This window comes from Macaca fascicularis, chromosome 4 (assembly GCF_037993035.2).
Source record: "Macaca fascicularis isolate 582-1 chromosome 4, T2T-MFA8v1.1".
Lineage (NCBI taxonomy): Eukaryota > Metazoa > Chordata > Mammalia > Primates > Cercopithecidae > Macaca > Macaca fascicularis.
In genome coordinates this window covers 101,410,444-101,433,632 of record NC_088378.1, presented here as the reverse complement: position 1 = coordinate 101,433,632, position 23,189 = coordinate 101,410,444, and the positions used below count along the sequence as shown (strand labels likewise).

The following is a 23,189-nucleotide window of genomic DNA, read 5'->3' as shown; positions in this document are numbered from 1 at the left end:
CTGGAGTGCAGTGGCACAATCTTGGCTCACTGCAACCTCTGCCTCTGGGTTCAAGCAATTCTCCTGCCTCAGCTTCCTGAGTAGCTGGGATTACAGCCACACACCACCACACCAGGCTAATTTTTGTATTTTTAGTAGAGATGGGGTTTCACCATGTTAGCCAGCCTGGTTTCGAACTCCTGACCTCAAGTATCCGCCCACCTCCACCTCCCAAAGTGCTGGGATTACAGGCAAGAGCCACCGAGCCCAGCCAGAGTCTTTTTATTATGTAATTACTGAAGTATAGTCACCGAGACTTCCAGGGTCTCTACTGGGGACCTTAAAAAAGTTAAATGATTGTCTTAGATAGTTTTATTTTTATGTACAATTTTTTCTAACTATTTTTAGAGACAGAGTATTGCTCTGTTGCCTAGGTTGGAGTGCAGTGTTGTGATCATAGCTCTCTGCAGCCTCAAACAACTAGGCTCAAGAAATTTTCTCACCTTAGCCTCTGGAGTAGCTGGAACTACAGATACATACCATCACGCCCAACTAATTACATAGATTTAAAAGTTATCTTTCTAGGCCGGGCACAGTGGCTCACGCCTGTAATTCCAGCCTTTGGGAGGTTGAGGTGGGAGGACTGCTTGAGCTGAGGAATTTGTGAGTAACCTGAGCAACATCGTAAAACTATGTCTCTACAAAAAATAAAAAATAATTAGCCAGATGCTGTGTCGTGACCCGTATGTAGTCCCAGCTGCTCAGGAGGCTGAGATGGGAGAATTGCTTGAGCCTAGGAGGTTGAGGCTGCAGTGAGCCATGGTTTTCCATCCTGGGCAACAGAGCAAGACCCTGTCTCAAAAAAAAAAAAAAATTATCTTTCTGAAAGTAGAGTCTGAAACACATGATTATTTATGGTTTGAGTTATTTGATTTATAGCTCCTTATTTGATATAATAATGCTAGTAAATATTTTTGGATTGAAACTTAAAATGAATTCACTTAGAAAAGGGATGGAGGCTTAAAAATTCTTTCATTACATCTTGTCTAAAGTTGATATAAAAACTTCATTGCAAAGTCTGAGCTGAAAGCACAGTGATTTACAAAATTGTGAGGGGTGATGTTTGGCACAGCAAGCCATTTTAAAAATAATTATAAGCAATGGTGGAGATAATAGGATATTATAAATCTTTTTTTTTTTTTTTTTTTTGAGACAGGATCTCACTCTGTTGCCCAGGCTGGAGTGCAGTGGTGTGATAGCTCACTGCAATCTCTGCCTCCTGGGTTCAAACAATTCTCCTGCTTCAGCCTCCCAAGTAGCTGGGATTACAGGCACTCACCACCACACCCGGCTGATTTTTGTATTTTTAGTAGATGGGGTTTCACCATGTGAAACCTGGTCTTGAACTCCTGACCTTGTGATCTGCTTGCCTCAGCCTCCTAAAGTGCTAGGATTACAGGCGTGAGCCACTGCGCCCAGCAAATATTATAAACCTTAATCCTCAAAATGTATGATTCAAAAAGAAACATATTGTAAAGAAATGCATCGTAGTGTTTTGTTATGTGAACAAAATAAATGGCTAATATTATCATTTTTATTTTGTCTTGAACTGTTGTGATATTGTGATTAAAAAAAATATGGCTGGGGGCTGGGCGTGGTGGCTCACACCTGTAATCCTAGCACTTTGGGAGGCTGAAGCAGCAGGATTGCTTAAGGCCAGGAGTTCAAGGCCAATGTGGGCAATAAAGCGAGGCCTTGTCCCATTAAAGAAAAAAATTAAACAAAATGGCTGGGGCTGGGTGTGGTGGCTCACTCCTATAGTCTCAGCACTTTGGGAGGCCAAGACAGGCAGATAGCTTGAATTTAGGAGTTACAGACCAGCCTGGACAACATGTTGAAACTCCGTCTTTAGTAAAAATTAAAAAATTAGCTGGGTATGGTGGTGCATGCCTGTAGTCCTAGCTACTCAGGAGGCTGAGGTGGGAGGATCACCTGAGGCTGAGGAAGTTGAGGCTGCAGTGAGTTAAGATCATGCCACCACACTCCAGCCTGGGCTAAGAGTGATCCCCTGTCAAAAAAAAAAAAAAAGAAAAAAAAAGAAAAGAAAAGAAATATGGCCAGTGTGGTGGCTCATGTCTGTAATCCCAACATTTTGGGATGCTGAGGCAGGAAGATCACTTGAGGCCAGGAATTCAAGGCCAGACTGGGCAACATAGCAAGACCCCATTTCTATTAAAACATTGTTTTAAAAAAGAAATATATATTTGGTCTCTGCCCCTGGTTTTTGGCACACAGCTCCTAAAACTTTTGGAATTTCTGGAGTGGTAACAGTATCTTTTGTATGCTAACGAGACAACTGGTGGTTGGGGGTCCCCATACAGCTTCAGGATGGTGGCTGGATTAGAGGTCTGGGACTTTTGGCACCACCCCCAAACTCCAGAGAGGGGAGAGGGGTTGAAGGGTGAGTCAGTCACCAATGGGCAATGATTTAATCAATCACGCTCACTTAATGAAGTCTCCATACAAACTAAAAAGGACACGGTTTGGATGAACTTTTGACGTCGGGGTTCTTGGAGGGTGGTGTTCCAGGAGAGGGCATGAAAACTCCCTATTCGGTCCCACATATGTTGCCCTGTGCAGCTTTCCATCTGGCTGTTCATCTATATCCTTTGTAATACCCTTTATAATAAGTGGGTAAACATAAATAAAGTGTTTCTCTGAGTTCTGTGAGATGCTCTAGCAGATTAGCTGAACCTGACAAGAGAGTCATGGGAACCCTGATTTATAGCCGGTCAGTCAGAAGCAGAGGTCACAAGCTGGGACTTGTGATTGGTATCCGAAGAACAGAGCCCTCAACCTGTAGGATCTGATGCTACCTCCAGCTGGACAGTGTCAGAACTGAATTGCAGGACACCTCGCTAGTGTCCGCTGCAGAACTGGTTATGTGTAGGGAGAAATCTGCACAAACATTTTGGTGATCAGAGCGAAGTGTTCTGTGTTAAGTATTGTGTTAACTGTGTGCAAAAGTGGGAAACACACTTTGTTTTCCTATCTCCAATAACTGTAAACATGGTAAATAACTGTAAACCAAAACAAAATCTGATTTGTTTCACTTACCTATAAGGCTAAAAATTCTGCGAACACATAAAGTTGAAAAATTCCATTTTGCCCTTAAGTTGTCAGCAGCTTGACCAGACAGGATCATACATAACCAAGAGCCTAAATAAGGCAATGAAGATAAAAACCCATTCTGGAAGGAATAAGAAGATACAGGATTAATTATGGTGAGAGGAGAAAACAAAACATACACATTCATCACAGCCAGTGACCACCACTTGAAAGCAAAGGAAATGCATAGCAATATGTTGTTAATTTTTTTATATAATTACAGCAAATAAGTCTGGCTTTCAGAAGGATTATGGGGTTCGGTCCAAGGCAGTCCCTAAGAGTCTGTCTCAGAGGGAAATAACGCTTGCCATAATCCTGTCTGCTTCGGGTAATCTTGACTGTTTCTCTGGGATTTGGGTTGTGGGAGAAGACAAGCCTTCCTGTTAGCCTATGGATTCTCCCTACTGAACATTTTCATCTTCCATTCTCATTTATTTTTTAAAAATATTTTTTACGATAAAACACAGATGCAGAAAACCACATAAGTCAAACATATAGCTTAATGAATCATTCTTTTTTTTTTGTTTTTTTTTTTTTTGAGACAGAGTCTTACTCTCGCTCAGGCTGGAGTACAGGGGTGCGATCTCAGCTCACTGCACCCTCTGCCTCCTGGGTTCAAGGGATTCTCCTGCCTCTGCCTCCTGAGTAGCTGGGGTTACAGGCACCTGCCACCACAACTGGCTAATTTTTGTATTTTTATTAGAGATGGTGTTTCACTGTCTTGGCCAGGCTGGTCTTGAACTCCTGACCTTGTGATCCACCCGCCTTGGCCTCCCAAAGTGCTGGGATTACAGGCGTGAGCCACCGCGCCCAGCCTCATGAGTCATTCTAATGACCATCTAGGTCAAGAAATAGAACATTGCCAGCCTTGCCAGAAGACCCTTTATGCTCCTAGTCCTATCACAGCTCCCTTCCTCCCCCCTCAAATAAACATTAACCTTGTTTTGGTGTATAGTAATCACGTACTCACTTTTATTTATAGTTACATCACCCAAATGTACATCCCTAGACACTTCAGTTTAGTCTTGGCCATTAAAAAATTTTTCGTTTGTCTTTTGTGTCTCTTTAAATCTGTAAATTCCCTTCCATTCATTTTTTTCTTACAATTTATCTATTAAAGAATGTAGGCCACATTTTGCTTTCAAAAGATCAGTGCCAAGTAAAACCATAACTCAAAAGTGCATTACATGTTTATCTACTACACACACACACACACACACACACACACACACACACACGTTTATTTTTAACAGCACCAGAGAGTCTTTTTTTTTTTTTTTTCTTTTGAGACAGAGTCTTGCTCTGTTGCCCAGGCTGGAGTGCAGTGGGGTGATCTCGGCTCATTGCAACCTCCGCCTTCCGGGTTCAAGCAATTCTCCTGCCTCAGCCTCCTGAGTAGCTGGGATTACAGGCGTGTGTCACTATGCTCGGCTAATTTGTATTTTTTGCAGAGATTGGGTTTTGCCATGTTGGCCAGGCTGATCTCGAACTTCTGACATCAAGTGATCTGGCCGCCTCAGCCTCCCAAAGTGCTGGGATTACAGGGATGAACCACTATGCCCAGCCTCTGAGAGTCTTTCTTGATGGTTTCTTTTTCCTCATATTTCACGTCCAATCACCAAGCACTCCCTATTCTACTGCCTTTCAAAAATAAATAAATAAATAAATAAAATAAAGGTTGGCTGGGCACGGTGGCTCATGCGTATAATTCCAGCACTTTGGGAGGCCGCAGACGGAGAATCACTTGAGGACAGGGGCTCAAAACCAGTCTGGCCAACGTGGTGAAACCCTGTATCTACTAAAAATACAAAAAATTAGCTGGGCATTGTGATACATGACTGTAATCCCGGCTACTTAGGAGGCTGAGGCAGGAGAATCGCTTGAACTTGGGAGGTGGAGGTTGCAGTGAGCCAAGATTGCCTGGTGCAGTCCAGCTTGGGTGACAGAGCAAGACTGTCTCAAAAAGAAAAGAAAACAAAAAACAATAAAAAAAACTTCATTCCATTTAGACTTCTGCATAGTGGGATCACATCTATCATTATTTGTGGCAAAATCCGTATAAGAATAAATGGTTTCAAAATATTAGTACTCCTACTACTCCTAAACAAAGAATAAGCTGTAGTAAATCAGAGAAGTGAATTTTCTGATCTTGATTTTGTTTCCTGGTGGGATAAGGTTGTAATTCTTCACAGTTATTGAATTTTTCCACTTCAAGTTGCAATGTTAAAAACTCCTGGCTGGGCACGGTGGCTCACGCCTGTAATCCCAGCACTTTGGGAGGCCAAGGCAGGCAGATCACCTAAGGTCAGGAGTTTGAGACCAGCTTGGCCAACATGGTGAAACTTCATCTCTACTAATAATACAAAAATTAGGCGTGGTAGTGGATGCCTGTAATCCCAGCTACTTGGGAGGCTGAGGCAGGAGAATTGCTTGAACCCAGGAGGCGGAAGTTGCAGTGAGCCGAGACTGTGCCACTGCACTCTAGCCTGGGCACAACCTAAATACACTAAAGTCTTCAGCATTTATACATTCCACAGGCACCTTCCACAGTTTCTCTTCAAGGATATGATCCTTTGTATTCATTTATTTTAAAAAATTGATTCCAATTTTTTTGCAGGTGCAGTGGCTCACGCCTGTAATCCCAGCACTTTGGAAGGCCAAGGCAAAGGGATCACTTGAGGTCAGGAGTTTGAGACCAGCCTGGCCAACATGCTAAAATTCTGTCTCTACAAAAATAAAAAATTTAGCTGGGTGTGGTGGCACACACCTGAAATCCCAGGTACTTGGGAGGCTGAGACAGGAGAATCGCCTGAACCCGGGAGGTGGAGGTTGCAGTGAGCTGAGGTTGCACCACTGAACTCCAGCCTGGGCAACAGAGCAAAACTCAGTCTTAAAATAAAATAAAATAAAATAAAATAAAATAAAATAAAATAAAATAAAATGAGTTTCCAGTGGTGACGACCTACCAACGAGAACACACTTCTTGCAAAAAATCTCCTTCATCCCTCTCCAGAAGAGGAGAAGAGGAAACACAAGAAGAAATGCCTGGTGCAGGACGCTATAAAATCACCATGGTCTTTACTCATGCACAAACAGTAGTTTTGTGTGTTGGGTGTTCCACTGTCCTCTGCCAGCCTACAGGAGAAAAAGCAAGGCTTATGGAAGGATGTTCCTTCAGGAGGAAGCAGCACTAAGAGCACTGTGAATCAAGATGAGTGGAAAACCATCTCAATAGAACACATTTTAGATAAAAGATTTTAAAAAATGAGAGATGTGTGACTCTTGCTTTCACTTGAATACTTGCAGGCCACTGTAGGGTTATTTATTTTATCTTTTTGTGGAGATGGAGTCTTGCTCTGCCACCCAGGCTGGAGTGCAGTGGTGCGATCTCGGCTCACTGCAACTTCTGCCTCCCGGGTTCAAGGAACTCTCCTGCCTCAGCCTCCTGAGGTGCTGGGACTACAGGCACGAGCTGCCACGCCCGGCTAATTTCTTTCATATTTTAGTAGAGATGGGATTTCACTGTGTTGCTCAGGCTGGTCTCGAACTCTCGAACTCAGGCAATCCGCCCACCTTGGCTTCCCAAAGTGCTAGGTGCATGAGCCACCATGCCTGGCCACTGTAGGGTTATTAACTAGCTTAATTTCAATATTGTTGTGTCTCAGGGAATAGGCAAGCTCAAGGAGAAGCAAAGAGATGGGGTGATGGCTGGTTGATGGAGCTGTCAGAAGACACTCAACATTTATTAAGTTTGCCATCTTATATGGGGAAGGATTATGGTGCCCCCAAACAATTACAACATTAACATCAAAGATCAAGAGCCCTGAAGTGAGCACATGCTGTTGGAAAAATGGTGCTAACAGATTTGCTCCATGCAGGGTTAGCACAAATCTTTAATTCATAAAAAATACAATATTTGCAGAGTATAATAAAGTATAGTGCAATAAAAGGAGGCATGCCTGCACCATGCTTCTCAAAGCAAGCTTTATTTTGAACAAAGGCCATTTGATGGCCAGGCAGGGTGGCTCATGTCTGTAATCCCAACACTTTGGGAGGCTGAGGCAGGAGTTTCATTTGAGCTCAGGAGTATGAAACCAACCTGGACAACAATGGGAGACCTCATCTCTACTATTTAAAAAAAACAAAAACAAAAACACCCAGGTCATTTCATGAATATAATATATTGATTTTCAAGAAGAAAATCCATTAAAAAATAGGCTATATAACTATAGAATTATTTTCAAACTCTATTCACATTTCTTTTTATTTTACAGACTGAAAAAAGGTCCTATATTTACATTTCTTTTAATTTTAATTAAGATAATACCTTTTTGTCTATGAATGCAAGATAAAAGATCCTTATTTTAAAGTACACAACGTTAATTACTGGCCAGCTATTGATATTTTATTTCTTCCATACATAGTTCTTCCTGGAAAATGTCAAATAGAAACATCAGTGTAGTAATCTTTAAATATACTTCATAAGTAAAATAAGAGATTTTGTTAATATGATTTTGAGAATTTGCTATTTTTTTTTTTTTTTTTTGAGATGGAGTCTTGCTCTGTTGCCCAGGCTGGAATGCAGAGGCTCAGTCTTGGCTCACTGCAACCTCTGCCTCCTGAGTTCCAGCGATTCTCCTGCCTCAGCCTCCTGAGTAGCTAGGACTACAAGCACCTGCCACCATGCCTGGCTAATTTTTATATTTTTAGTAGAGATGGGGTTTCACCATGTTGGCCAGGTTGGCCTCGAACTACTGACCTCAAGTGATCCACCCACTTCGGCCTCCCGAAGTGCTAGGATTACAGGTGTGAGCCACCGGGCCTGGCTGGATTTGCTATTTTTAATCTTCCTGTGGATCTCAGTTTTACCTCAATGATAATTACCAAATTAACCTTTCAATGCACAGTTGAATGCAATTAATCACTGTAGTAGTATATTATTTATTTTATTTTTTTCTTTTTTAAAAATTAGCCCCACTTTATAGTTGAAATGTGGTAGTAGATTATAATCAGGCTCTGTTAACAGAGAACTTGGGAAAAATAAGGTTGCTCACAATGAATCCATCCCATGATATTGCCAAAGCCTAGTTTCAATTTAACTTCTGTCAGTGCAATTTGTGGATATATTTCTATAGAGTGACCTTGTTTTTCAGAAGTAGACACAGGAGTTCTTCACAGCTTAGCTGTCTGAAGTTTTAAGGTTTGGTCCACATAGCCAGGCCAATGTTTACAGTATACTTTGGAATGTGAGTGACTGAGGATTCACTTTAAGTTTTTAAAGCTGGTAAGTCCATGTAGCCAGTAAGGCTGTGCAGTCAGCCTTGTTAGTTTTTTTTTTTTTTTTTCCTGGGACAGAGTCTTGTTCTGCTGTCCAGGCTGGAGTGCAAGGGCATGATCTCAGCTCACTGCAACCTTCACCTGCTGGGTTCAAGAGATTCTTGTGCCTCAGCCTCCCTAGTAGCTGGGATTATAGGCGTATGCCACCATGCCCGGTTAATTTTTTCTTGTATTTTTAGTAGAGACGGTTTTGCTGTATTATCCAGTCTGGTCTCGGAACTCCTGGGCTCAAGCAGTCCTTCCGCCTCAGCCTTCCAAAGTGCTGGGATTATTTTTGTATTTTATTATTATTATTTTTTTGAGATGGAGTTTCACTCTTGTTGCCCAGGCTGGAGTGCGATGGCTCGATCCCGGGTCACCACAACTTCCGCTTCCCAGGTTCAAGCAATTCTCCTGTCTCAGCCTCCCGAGTAGCTGTGATGACAGGCATGCACTACCATGCCCGGCTAATTTTGTATTTTTAGTAGAGACGGGGTTTCTCCATGTTGGTCAGGCTGGTCTCGAACTCCTGACCTCAGGTGATCCGCCTACTTCGGCCTCCCAAAGTGCTGGGATTATAGGCGTGAGCCACCGTGCCTGACCTTTTTTGTATTTTTAACAGAGACAGGGTTTCACCATGTTGCCCAGTCTGGTCTCAAATGCCTGGCCTCAAGTGATCCACCTGCCTCGAACTCCCAAAGTGGTAGGATTACAGGTGTGAGCCACTCCACCTGGCCTGATATCAGGCATCCTTACATGTGCTTATTGGCCATCTGTATATCTTTCGAGAAATGTGTATTTGTATTCAAGTCCTTTGCCCATTTTAAAAACTGAGTTCTCTTTTTATTATTGAATTGTAAGAATTCTTAATATATCTGGATACTAGACCCTTATCAGATGTTTGATTTATAAATGCTTTCTCCCATTCAGTGGGTTTTCATTTTCTTGATAGTCCTTTGATATATAAGAATCTCTAAAATTTAGGACAGCAGAATAAAATGGAAGATACAAAATAACTTCATTTTATATAGATGATAACAAATTCTGTATATGGTCTTATTATATATATATATAAGAAGCATATATAAGAAGCAGATGATTTTTTCTTACCTCTTGAATATTGAACCTTAGGATCTCCTTCATATACGTAGGCAATAATGTCAATAAAGTATAAAAAGTCCAGTTGTAAGAAAAGTGTGCAACTACAATAGCCCAAAGTGGCAGGGATTTTAAAATGGGTACCCACGGCACTGACTTCTGTGAAGAAAGCTGAAGAAAACAGGAATGATTAGGATAAACTACGGCTATGTTAATGCTTAGATCTGTACCATATCAGCTAAAACTCTATCCAGAATTCATACAGAATATCACCTTAATTAGTAAACTCTAAATTTTTAAATCAACTCCTTTGAAGGGGGGACGGGGGAGGGATTGCATTGGGAGTTATACCTGATGCAAATGACGAGTTGATGGGTGCTGACGAGTTGATGGGTGCAGCACACCAACATGGCACAAGTATACATATGTAACAAACCTGCACGTTATGCACATGTACCCTAGAACTTAAAGTATAATTAAAAAAAAAAAAACTCCTTTGAAATATTAAATAGCAAAATACATGATAAATATTCAGTTGTTTGATTTTTTAAAAATATATTAACTAGACAGTCCATGATTCAGATTACAGGAAAAAGTAAAAATGTATTCATAGAGCTATAATGTCAACCCTAAACATTCCTTATGAATGTCAGAAGTCACCTGCAGCATTGATTTCTCTCTTTCTCTCTCTCTTCCTTTTTTTTTTCTTTTTTTTTCTTTTTTGAGACCGAGTTTTGCTCTTGTTGCCCAGGCTGGAGTGCAATGGCACAATCTCGGCTCACTGCAACCTCTGCCTCCCGGGTTCAAGTGATTCTCCTGCCTCAGCCTCCTGAGTAGTTGGGATCACAGGTATGTGCCACCACGCCTGGCTAATTTTTGCATTTTTAGTAGAAACGGGGTTTCGCCATGTTGGTTAGGCTGTTCTTGAACTCCTGACTGCAAGTGATCCGACCCAAAGTGCTCGGATTACAGGCATGAGCCACTGTGCCCGGCCTGAATTCTCTGTTTCTAAAATATAGTTTCATAGTCAAATTCAGAGGTTGGCATAAGAGTAAAGGAAAGAGATTGGAAGGTCCTGTTAGAAGTCATGTTTAATTATCCAATCTTTATTCAATTGAAATGATTTATAAGAATTAGGCAATACAAGGTTTCTGTAAGCAGTCATATGCAGTAGTGGTCTTTAAAGCAGGGTAAAAGCACCATGGGGGTGTGCAAGATGATCTGCTGGGGTGAGGAAAGACATATTTCTATTTGTACTCATTTTTATTCTAAAAATAAAAAAACACACTCTATTAATATTTAATAAATATGTTGGCCCTGGAGTATGTCAGGTGATCACAAATCATATGAGTCCCCCAATTCAGAGGGGTTAATAATGGCATCCTCACTTGTTTGCTTGCCCTCAAGAGTATTATAGCATATTGCAGTTTAAGTACTATTTTATTTTATTTTATTTTATTTTATTTTATTTTATTTATTTTAGAGAGTCTTGCTCTGTCACCCAGGCTGGAGTGCAGTGGCATGTTCTTGGCTCACTGCAACTTCTGCCTCTCAGTTCAAGCCGGATTCTCCTGCCTCAGCCTCCCGAGTAGCTGGGACTATGGGCATGTGTCACCATGCCTGACTAATTTTTGTATTTTTAGTAGAGACAGGGTTTCAATATGTTGGTCAGGCTGGTCTCGAACTCCTGACCTCAGGTGATCTGCCCGCCTCGGTCTCCCAAAGTGTTGGGATTACAGGCGCGAGCCACTGCACCTGGCTTTTTTTTTTTTTTTGAGATGGAATCTTGCTCTATTGCCCAGGCTGGAGTGCAGTGGTACAATCTCACTGAGATTGTAGAGCTCACTGCAACCTCTGCTTCCCGGGTTCAAGCTATTCTCCGGCCTCAGCCCCACAAGTAGCTGCGATTACAGGTATGCACCACCACATCTGGCTCATTTTTGTATTTTAGTAGAGCGGGGGGTTTCACCATGTTGGCCAGGCTGGTTTTGAACTCCTGACCTGAAGTGATCTGCCTGCCTTAGTCTCCCAAAGTTCTGGGATTACAGGTGTGAGCCACTGCCCCCAGCATAAGTGCATTTATTTTAAGTGTCTTTTATTTATTTTTATTTATTTTTTTATTTTTGAGATGGAGTCTTGCTCTGTTGCTCAGACTGGATTGTAGTGGTGCAATTTTGGCTCACTGCAACCTCCGTCTCCTGGGTTCAAGTGATTCTCCTGCCTCAGCCTCCCGAGTAGCTGGAATCACAGGCGTGTGCCACCATGTCCGGCAAATATTTTGTATTTTTAGTAGAGGCAGGGTTTCACCGTGTTAGCCAGGATGGTCTCAATCTCCTGACCTTGTGATCTGCCCGCCTCAGCATCCGAAAGTGCTGGGATTACAGGCGTGAGCCACCGTACCTGGCCGAGCTGCCATTTTTCTTGAGTCCTTTGTCAGCTACTTCACCAAGCAAATAATGGCAGATCATTAACTATAATATAGTCAAACACATTGCTCCCTTTAAACATTACTATATTAACAAATTATGGCTGGGCATGGTGGCTCACACCTGTAATTCCAGCACTTTCGGAGGCCGAGGTGGGCAGATAACTGGAGGCCAACAGTTCGAGACCAACCTGGGCAACATGGTGAAACCCTGTGTCTACTAAAAATACAAAAATTAGCTGGGTGTGGTGGCGCGACCTGTAGACCCAGCCACTCGGGAGGCTGAGGCAGGAGAATCGCTTGAACTCAGGAGGCAGAGGTTGCAGTGAGCTGAGATCACACCCCTGCACTCCAGCCTGGTGACAGAGCAATACTCTGTCTCAAAAGAAAAGAAAAGAAAAAAAAAATACATACATTCCGATTGTGAGCCTCCCACCTGTTGATTGATTCTTGCATGATCAAGAAAACTTGGATACCACTGATCTAGGGCATCAGATTTTTATGTTTCCGATACACTAAGACTGTTGTTTTTCTCAAAGCAAGAGCAATCTACGTTTCTGCCTTCAGGGTTCACAGTTACTGTTATTTTAAAAACAGGAAGAACCAGTATTGCCCAACCTTCTTTCGGCCTTTTTCATATGGACTTTTTACTTGACATCTTTGTAGATACGCTCTTGTGTTTTCTAATTACAAATTAAAAATAATTATTATTTATTTATGAGATGGAGTCTTGCCCTGTTGTCCAGAATGGAGTGCAGTGGTGCAATCTTGGCTCACTGCAACCTCTGCCTCCGAGATTCAAGCAATTCTCCCGCCTCAGCCTCCCAAGTAGCTGGGATTACAGGCGCCCGCCACCACCCCTGGCTGATTTTTGTATTTTTAGTAGAGATGGGGTTTCATTGTGTTGGCCAGGCTGGTCGTGAACTCCTGACCTCAAATGATCCACCAGCCTTGCCTCCCAAAGTGCTGGGATTACAGGCGTGAGCCAGTGTGCTTGGTTGTATTTTTTTTTTTTTTGAGACGGAGTCTCGCTCTGTTGCCCAGACTGGAGTGCAGTGGCCGGATCTCAGCTCACTGCAAGCTCCGCCTCCCGGGCTTACGCCATTCTCCTGCCTCAGCCTCCCAAGTAGCTGGGACTACAGGCACCCGCCACCTCACCCGGCTAGTTTTTTGTATTTTTGTTTTTTTAAGTAGAGACGGGGTTTCACCGTGTTAGCCAGGATGGTCTCGATCTCCTGACCTCGTGATCCGCCCGTCTCGGCCTCCCAAAGTGCTGGAATTACAGGCTTGAGCCACCGTGCCCGGCCGGTTGTATTTTTTAATATGATCAAAGATGTACAGATGTAGGGAAAGAGAAGGAGAGAGAACATTTATTCTTTTACAGCAGTGGTTTTCAACTCCAGCTATACTTTACAGTTATAGGGGCCTGTGTTCTAAACTCCGCCTTTTGAATAAACAAAACAGAAACAAGTAAAGCAAAAAAAAAACTCTGAGTGTAGGGCCAAGGAATCTGAGTTTTAAAAGGTTTCACTGGTGATTCTGTAGAGCAGTAGGTTCCCAAACTTTGCTGCATATAAGAATCACCCAGGGGAGCCTTAAAAACACTGAGACCAAGGTCACACCGCAGACCAATTGAACAGGTTGTAGGTGGGTGGCAGGTAAGTATTCCTAGTTTATGAAGATCCCTGGGTGATTTCAATGTGCAGCAAGTTTGGGACCCACTGCTGTAGAGATTAGATTTTAAAAGGTCTGCCCTTATCCGTCTTGATTGAAAAGCTCAGGGCAGAGAGTATTTTAGAGTTTGAAGGAATCTGAAACATAGCTCTTTTTATATGGCTTTGAAATCCACAAAGGAAGTGAAATCATTCTTTTATGCCGAAAAGTATAAGCGTAAATGTATTTGATCTCTGAAAACTGAATGTATTCTGAAGAATGTATCCTACCTCTTGGAAATACAACCTGTAATAAGACATATTTAATTTTAGTCACACTGGTATGTTTTTACAACCTATAAATATCAATTGAATTTTTGATAATCTGATGTTTTTGGACAATCACCCAACCAAGATGAGCTGTATGTCTAACACATAAGCCTGACACATGGCAGGTTCTCAATAGCTGCTTATCAAACGAATACAAGGCCCACGGGGTTAGAGGCTTAGAAAGAAGAACGTGAAATGTATGTATTCCAGCTTAGTGTTCATTTGTAACTGAAGTACAACACAACAGTTTTCTGTTCTCCCAATATGAATCGTAAGATCAACTTATAGTATTTCCACGTTACAAGTTATATTTCGGGGGGAAAGTCTTCATTTATAAAAACTTTCAAGTTAAAGATGAATTTTCAAATGTTACTAGGAGAAACTATCCAAGTATCACTACCTTCAACAAGAGTTTAAGGTAGTGCTGTCCAGTGGAACTTTCCATGATGATGGAATGTTCTACGTGCACGGTTATTAAATCCTTGTCCTTCTAACAGGTTGATGAAAGAAAACAAAATGAAACGAAACAAAACCCTTGTCATATGTGTGACATATGTGTGACTAAATTTTTTTATTTTTAGATGGAGTCTTGCTCTGTTGCCCAGGCTAGAGTTCAGTGAAGTGATCTTGGCTCACTACAACCTCCGTCTCCTGGGTTCAAGCAATTCTCCCGCCTCAGCCTCCCGAGTAGCTGGGATTACAAGCACTCGCTGGTCATGCTGGGATAATTTTTGTATTTTTGTAGAGATGGGGTTTCACTAAGTTGACCAGGCTGGTCTTGAACTCCTGACCTCAGGTGATCCGCTCACCTTGGCCTCTCAAAGTGCTGGGATTACAGGCATGAGCCACCACGCCTGGCCAGAATTAGTTTTTTTTTTTTTTTCCTTGAGATGGAGTCTCGCTCTGTTGCCAGGCTGGAGTGCAGTGTCGTGATCTTGACTCACTGCAACCTCCGCCTCCTGGGTTCGAGTGATTCTCTTGGCTCAGCTTCCTGAGTAGCTGGGACTACAGGCATGTGCCACTATGCCCGGCTAATTTTTGTATTTTTTAGTAGAGATGGGGTTTCACCATGTTGGCCAGGATGGTCTCGATCTCTTGACCTCGTGATCTGCCCGCCTCAGCCTCCCAAAGTACTGGGATTACAGGTGTGAGCCACTGCACCTGGCCAGAACTAAATTTTTAATTAAATTAGTTAAATTAAAAGTATAATAGCCACGTGGGGCTAGTGGCTACCATACTGGACAACACAAGGTTGGGCTTAAGAAGGTACAAAACAGCTTTTTTTTGATGTTCTTTATCTAGAAATTATTCTCTTGCTATTGTTTCTAACACACTACTATTTTGCCAATCAAGCAATGTAAACACATTCTCTCGATGGCTTCATCATATCTAATTGTTGGCAAAAAATTAAAAATTATGAAAGCATTTTTTTTTTTTTTTGAGAAGGAGTCTCGCTCTGTCACCCAGGCTGGAGTGCAGTGGCACGATCTCAACTTACTGCGGCATCTGCCTCCTGGGTTCGAGCAATTCTCCTGCCTCAGCCTCCTGAGCAGCTGGGATTACAGGCGCCTGCCACCATGCCCAGCTAATTTTTGTATTTTTAGTAGAGACAGGGTTTTACCACGTTGGCCAGGCTGGTCTTGAACTCCTAATCTCAGGCAATCCACCTGCCTTAAAAGTGCTGGGATTATAGGCGTGAGCTACTGTGCCTGCCGCTGTGCTTGCTTTTTTTTTTTTTTTTTTTATTGATACAGGGTTTCACTCTGTTGCATAGGCTGGAGTGCAGAGGCACCATCACGGCTACTGCAACCTCAGCCTCCTGGGCTCTAGCGATCCTCTCACCTCAGCCTCCTGAGTAGCTGAGACTATTGGCATGTGCCATCATACCGTGTAATTTTAAATTTTTTTGTAGGAATGGGGTCTCCCTATGTTGCCCAGGCAGGTCTCTAACTCCTGGGCTCAAGTGATCCTTCCACCCAGGCCTCCCAAAGTGATGGGATTACAGGCATAAGTCACTGCACCTGGTCCTGAAAGTTCTTATTAGAGGTCTACATTATTCTAAAATACCACTGCTGATAAAAGATGGTACATATGCGTGGCTGGGCGCAGTGGCTCACACCTGTAATCCCAGCACTTTGGGAGGCCAAGGCAGGTGGATCACTTGAGGTCAGGAGTTCAAGACCAACTTGGCCAACACAGTGAAACCCTGGTTCTACTAAAAATACAAAAAATTAGGCAGGAAAGGTGGTGCGTGCATGTAATTCCAGCTACTCAGGAGGCTGAGACATGAGAATCGCTTGAACCTGGGAAGCAGAGGTTGCAATGAGCTGAGACAGTGCCACTGCTCTCCAGCCTCAGGAACAGAGGGAGACTGTCCTTCCCACCCCCACCCCCCCAAAAAGGAAAATACATATGGGCAAAACATTTTAAAATTGCTCAGATCATTTCCTCAGCCAACATTTTGAAAGCAAATGTACTTTGGAGATTTAAATGATAATGGAATTTGTGAAGGAAAAATCAATGAGATCCTGAATCTTGTATGCAGAATGTATCATTGAATTTCTAATAACAGCTCAATCAACTTTTTTTCCATATAAGTTGAAACAGAAAAAGGACAAACTATAAAAATGATTTGTCATGAAATGTATGAAATACAGAGGGTAAGATCACTTGACAAATACTTGAATACCTTCTAATATGCCATTCTACAAAAAAAATTTTCTTGTCAAATGCAAGTAACAGCAGATTGATTTAGCAAAGTTACATGTAATAAATGCTCTTAATTTCTGTCTTAATTTGACAACTAAATATTCAAACCAAGGTCCCCATTTGATTTGCTTCGCAATGCTGCAAAATTGTATACTCTTCCTAAAAGGCATAAAGGAGAAGTAAAAGAGTTACAAAACATGCTCTCTTCAGGCTGGGCATGGTGGCTCATGCCTGTAATCCCAGCACTTTGGGAGGCTGAGGCAGGCAGATTACTTGAGCTCACAAGTTCAAGACCAGCCTGGGCAACATAGCAAAACCATCTCTACGAAAAATACAAAAATTAGCCAGGCTTTGTGGTACACACCTGGCATCCCAACTACTTGGTAGGCTGAGGTGGGAGGATGGCTTGAACTCAGGAGGCGGAGGGAGGTGGAGGCTGCAGTTAGCCAAGATCATGCTATTACACTCTAGCCTAGTCAATAGAACCAGACCTTGTCTCAAAAAAACAAAACAAAAACAAAAAAACCCAGAACCAACCAAACAAGAAAACCCCATGATATCCTTGGAATTAAGAAAAGAAGAAGCCAGGCATGATGGTTCATGCTTATAATTCCAGCACTTTGGGAGGCCGAGGCAGGCAGATCACCTGAGGTTGGGAGCTGGAGACCAGCCTGACCAACATGGAGAAACCCTGTCTCTACGAAAAATACAAAAACTTAGCCGGGTGTGGTGGTGCATGCCTGTAATCCCAGCTACTTGGGAGGCTGAGGCAGGAGAATCACTAGAACCCAGGAGGCGGAGGTTATGATATAGTGAGCCAGGATCGTGCCATTGCACTCCAGCCTGGGCAACAAGAGCGAAACTCTGTCTCAAAAAAACAAAACAAAACAAAACAAAACAACAAAAATAGCAGATATATAGGAAAGAACACTTCGATGGGTGAAGTGGTAATGTCTTTCCATAATTCATTAAAAAGAGATCTTCAACACAGAGGAGTAGTCGATGATCTTAAAGCACTCACTAGTCATGAGATAGCCCTTCTGAATTTAACTGCAGGGTGCAATGAAGGTTTTTTTTTTTTTTTTTTCTCTGTCTCTCTTTTTTCTTTTTTTTTTTTGAAATAGAGTCTTGCTCTGTCGACCAGGCGGGAGTGCAGTGGTACGATCTCGGCTCACTGTAACCTCTGCGTCCCAGGTTCAAAAGATTCTTCTGCCTCAGCCTCTCGAGTAGCTGGGACTACAGGCACACACCACCATGCCTGGCTAAGTTTTGTATTTTTACTACAGATGGAGTTTCACCATATTGGCCAGGCTGGTCTTGAACTCCTGACCTCATGATCCACCTGCCTTGGCCTCCCAAAGTGCTGGGATTACAGGTGTGAGCCACCGCACCCAGCCTATTTCTCTTCTTGTAGACATTTCTGAATCAGAATTAGAACTATATATGCTATCATAATTGTAAAATCCACTTATTGTAAGAATGAAATCACATTTCTACCTATAAGTACTGACTTTGTCTTGGTTGGATAACTGAGAAAACATTCTAACTGCAACTCTTGCTTGTCTAGCTCAGATCTCCTTCGACATGACTGCCAGCATAAGCTATCTAGAATGCAAACCTGATTCTGTCACTTCCAGCTTACAGATACTTCATGGCATCCCAGTGCCTAAAGGATAAAGGCTAAGCTCCTTAGTGAGGCACAGAGGACCCTCCATGACCTGACTTCCACCTGCTTCCTCCTCCTGACGTTTTTTGCCTTTGCCTTACGCAGAAGAGCAACACCCAACAGTCACACTTCCTAGAAGGTGTCACTCTCTCTAGAAGATATCACTCTTTCTCTCAGGAAAGTGAGAAAGAAAAAAGCAGTCAGGCTGGATGTGGTGGCTCCTGCCTGTAATCCCAGCACTTTGGGAGACGAAGGCGGGCAGATCATCTGAGGTCAGGAGTTTGAGACCAGCCTGACCAACATGGAGAAACCATTTTTAGTCTCTACTAAAAATACAAGATTAGCTGGGCGTGGTGGTGCACACCTGTTATCCCGGCTACTCAGGAGGCTGAGGCAGGGGAGTCACTTGAACCTGGAAGACGGAGGTTGCAGTGAGCTGAGATTGCACAATTGCACTTCAGCCTGGGCAAAAAGAGCAAAACTCTGTCTCAAAAGAAAAAGAAAGAAAGAAAGAAAGAAAAAAAGCAGTCCTGGGCTGTGGTAAGCTAAACTGTCCTGGTTCTAACATCTAGGCCTGGGGTTCTCCTGTTGAACCGAAACCAGGCCACTCTATGAGCATGCTGGAGCATGACAAAAATAAGACCACTTTACAGTGAGCCGATATCACCCCACTGCATGGCAGCCTGGGAGACAGAGCGAGACCCTGTCTCTAAAAAGAAGAAGAAGAAAAAACCCACTCCACAGTCATGTTTGAGCACAGACAAAAACAAGAATGCCATAAACTACAAAAAACGCGCAAACGTCTTCCTCTCCTAGCTAATATGAGTGACTGCTGTGCCCTTACTAATCACAGCTTTACCCCACCTTCTAGATAAAAATTCATCATAGAATTATCAAATCCAGAGCAAAACATTAATTCTTTAAACCCTTCCCGAAGTCATCTAATACATGTCTAAACTGCAACAAGTTCCTCTCAACTCTACACTGAGATGCCCTCATGGTCCTTCATGGTGTGCTTTCTTCCTCACTGCAATGAACCAAGACACTCAACTTGTTCAACTGTAAGTGTGTTCCTGATGGGCTTTGGCCAGAAGGCACTGACATAAGGAAGCTTTTCCTATCTGCCCCAGGCTGGCTGAGGACTGCCACCTTCTCTGTTCCAAAGATGTCCTGTACCTTATACACTGCATTACGCAGGCTATATTATATTGAAATTCTGTCCATCCATGTCTGTCTCCCTCTGGAGACCTCGGGTCCCACAGGAACCATGTTTTATTTTTTTCCTCTTACTCATTTTTAAGTCCTCAGCTGACAAAGAACCTAGGTCATAGTCAAGTATCAAAAAAAAAAAAAAAAAAAAAGTTTAAAGAATGAATGAGTAGAGGCTGCACATTTCTTGGGTCCAAGATTTAAAGGTGGAGCTTCATGTAACACATCATTTTACGACATTATCAACTATAACATCATGTGCTTTAAGAATGCAGTCTGGTTGTACGTGGTGACTCATGCCTGTAATCCCAGCATTTTGGGAGTCTAAGGCAGGAAGACTCCTTAAGCCCAGCAGTTTGAGACCAGCTTGATTATCATAGGGAGACTCCATCTCTACAAAAAATAATTAGCTAGGCATGGTGGTGTGCACCTGTAGTCCCAGCTACTTGAGAGGCTGAGGTGGGAAGACTGCTTGAACCTGAAAGGTCAAGGCTGCACTGAGCTGTGATGGTACCACTGCACTCCAGCATGGGTACCGAGCTAGACTCAAAAAAAAAGAACGCAATCTGGGCTTCTCCTCCTAAATCTCTTGCCTCTGGATATTCCTTTTTCTGAAGCGTGTGGAGAAACAACCTAAGTTTGGAAAGATTAAGACACATACCAATGTAGAGAAAGATTTTTTTTTTTTTTAAGACAAGGTATTGCTCTGTTGCCCAAGCTGGAGTTCAGTGGCACAAACACAGCTTACTATAGCCTTGACTTCCCAGGCTCACGCAATCCTCCTGCCTCAGCCTGCTGAGTAGTTGGGACTACCTGGCTAATTTTTAAATTTTTTGTAGAGATGAGGTCTCTCACATGCCCAGGCTGGTCTCAATTCCTGGGCTCAAGCAATTCTTCCATCTTGCCTCCCCAAGTGTTGGGATTACAGGTGTGAGCCACCACCCCTGGCCAAGGGAAAGCTTTTAAAAAAATTTAAACAAACTCAAAAGTTTTATAAGTTCTGGAAGATCATGATAAAAATGAAATATTGGAAGAAGCAAGCTGTTACCCATCAGTGTTGAGAAAATGACAAAACATAGCAAGTTTTACACGGCAACATCTGTTTATAATGTGTTAAATTTTTTTTACCTGTTCCTTAAGGGGAAAAAGTGGGTAATTCAATTAACATCATGCAGGACTCTAAACTTTCAAAGTAACTTAACTTTTTATTTTGAGACATGGGCTTGCTCTGTTGCCCAGGTTGGAGTGCAATGGCTGATTATAGTTCACTGCAACCTTGACCTCCTGGACTCAAGCAGCCCCCTTGCCTCAGCCTCCTGAGGAGCTGGAACTGCATGTGTGTGCCATCACACCTAGCTAAAACTTTCTTTTTATTTGCATTTATTATTATTATTATTATTATTATTATTATTATTATTTTCTGCTGGGAAGACTCAGACCCAAGTAACCTTGGATATGAGCTCTCCGCCTGGTTAAAACTTTATTACAGTGCTGATTTCTTCTGTTTCTGAGTTTTTGCCAAATCAAGACAGTTCATAATTCTTTTTTTTTTTTTTTTTTTTGAGATGGAGTCTGGCTCTGTCGCCCAGGCTGGAGTGCAGTGGCCGGATCTCAGCTCACTGCAAGCTCTGCCTCCCGGGTTTACGCCATTCTCCTGCCTCAGCCTCCCGAGTAGCTGGGACTACAGGCGCCCGCCACCTCGCCCGGCTAGTTTTTTTTTTTTTGTATTTTTTAGTAGAGACGGGGTTTCACCGTGTTAGCCAGGATGGTCTCGATCTCCTGACCTCGTGATCCGCCCGTCACGGCCTCCCAAAGTGCTGGGATTACAGGCTTGAGCCACCGCACCCGGCCCATAATTCTTAAAGTTCAGCTGCTTGTAGAGACATTTATAGCAAAATAAAAAAACTTAAAAATAAATGCTAAAGAGTACATTTTTATTATTTTTAGAGATGGGGTCTTGCTATGTTGTCCAGGCTGGGCTTGAACTTCAGGGCTCAAGAAATCTCCCTGCTTTAGCCTCCCAAAGTGCTGGGATTACAGGCATAAGCCACCATGCCCAGTCAAGACTACGTTTTTAATTTTACTGCCTGGTTATACTATATATAAATATTTAAAATATCAATCTTGGGCTGGGTACAGTGGCTCACACCTGTAGTCCCAGCACTTTCAGAGGCCAAGATGATAGGATTGCTTGAGGCCAGGAGTTCGAGACCAGCCTGGCCAATATGGTAAAATCCCGTCTCTACTAAAAATACAAAAATTTAGCTGGGAGTGGTGGTGTGCACCTGTAATCCCAGCAACTCAGGAGGCTGAGGCAGGAGAATTGTTTGAATCCGGGAGATGGAGGTTGCAGTGAGGCGAGATCATGCCACTACACTCCAGCCTGGGTGAGAGAGCGAAACTCCGTCCCCCCCAAAAAAATAATATATATATATATAAAATAAAATATCTATCATGATAATTTAATAGGAAAAGTTTAAAATATTTTATGTTTTTAAACTAATAAAGTGACTTTGAAGTCAATAAGAATGCTGAAAACAAACTGTGTATATTTTAGTCTTTCCTAATTTTTTTTTTTTTTTTTTTTTTTGAGACAGAGTCTCGCTTAGTCGCCCAGGCTGGAGTGCAATGGCGCGATCTCGGCTCACTGCAAGCTCCGCCTCCCGGGTTCACGACATTCTCCTGCCTCAGCCTCCCGAGTAGCTGGGACTACAGGCGCCCGCCGCCTCGCCTGGCTAATTTTTTGCATTTTTAGTAGAGACGGGGTTTCACCGTGTTAGCCAGGATGGTCTCGATCTCCTGACCTCGTGATCCGCCCGCCTCGGCCTCCCAAAGTGCTGGGATTACAGGCGTGAGCCACCGCGCCCGGCCTCCTAATGTTTTTATGTTCTTCTTTTATTCTACTCAAAAGGCAAACATTTTGTTTCCATGGTTTGAGAATTTAGTATATTGAATTATGATAGACTTTTATTTCTGATTTGCCTTTGTGCTTAAGTGATTGAAATCCGGTTTTAATAAGATACACATTTTTTTCTTTTTTTCTTTTTTTTTTTTTGAGACGGAGTCTTGCTGTGTCACCCAGGCTGGAGTGCAATGGCCAGATCTCGGCTCACTGCAAGCTCCGCCCCCCGGGTTCCCGCCATTCTCCTGCCTCAGCCTCCCGAGTAGCTGGGACTACAGGCGCCCGCCACCTCGCCCGGCTAGTTTTTTTTTGTATTTTTTATTAGAGACGGGGTTTCACCGTGTTAGCCAGGATGGTCTCAATTTCCTGACCTCGTGATCCGCCCGTCTCGGCCTCCCAAAGTGCTGGGATTACAGGCTTGAGCCACCGTGCCCGGCCAAGATATACATTTTTTTCTAAAGACTTACTCTAGAAGAACAAACAGATGCATATCATATAATATTATACCATAATAAATATGCTGTTCTCTTTCTTTAATGACACTTGTTTAAAAATATAGATACGGGTCCAACATCCCTTGTCTGAAATGCTTGGAACCAGAAGTGTTTTGGATTTTGGATTTTAGAATATTTGTATCACATACCTTCCCAGTTAAGCATCCTAAATCTTGTTTTTCTTTTTGAGACGGAGTCTCGGTCTGTCACCTAGGCTGGAGTGCAGTGGCCAGATCTCAGC

At 42.8% G+C, this 23,189-nt stretch overlaps 1 protein-coding gene across 7 annotated transcripts in view; it reads right to left on the bottom strand.

Moving 5' to 3' along the window:
* Positions 1-23,189, bottom strand: part of SLC17A5 (solute carrier family 17 member 5) — a 61,382-nt gene that overhangs the window by 19,171 nt on the left and 19,022 nt on the right. For all 7 annotated transcript variants that reach the window (XM_005552545.4, XM_074037658.1, XM_005552548.4 and 4 more), the window contains 2 exons: positions 9,574-9,732; positions 3,097-3,229 (listed from right to left, as the gene is read on the bottom strand). In XM_005552545.4, coding sequence (XP_005552602.2) covers positions 3,097-3,229; positions 9,574-9,732 — 292 coding nt within the window. The remainder of the gene's footprint in view (positions 1-3,096; positions 3,230-9,573; positions 9,733-23,189) is intronic.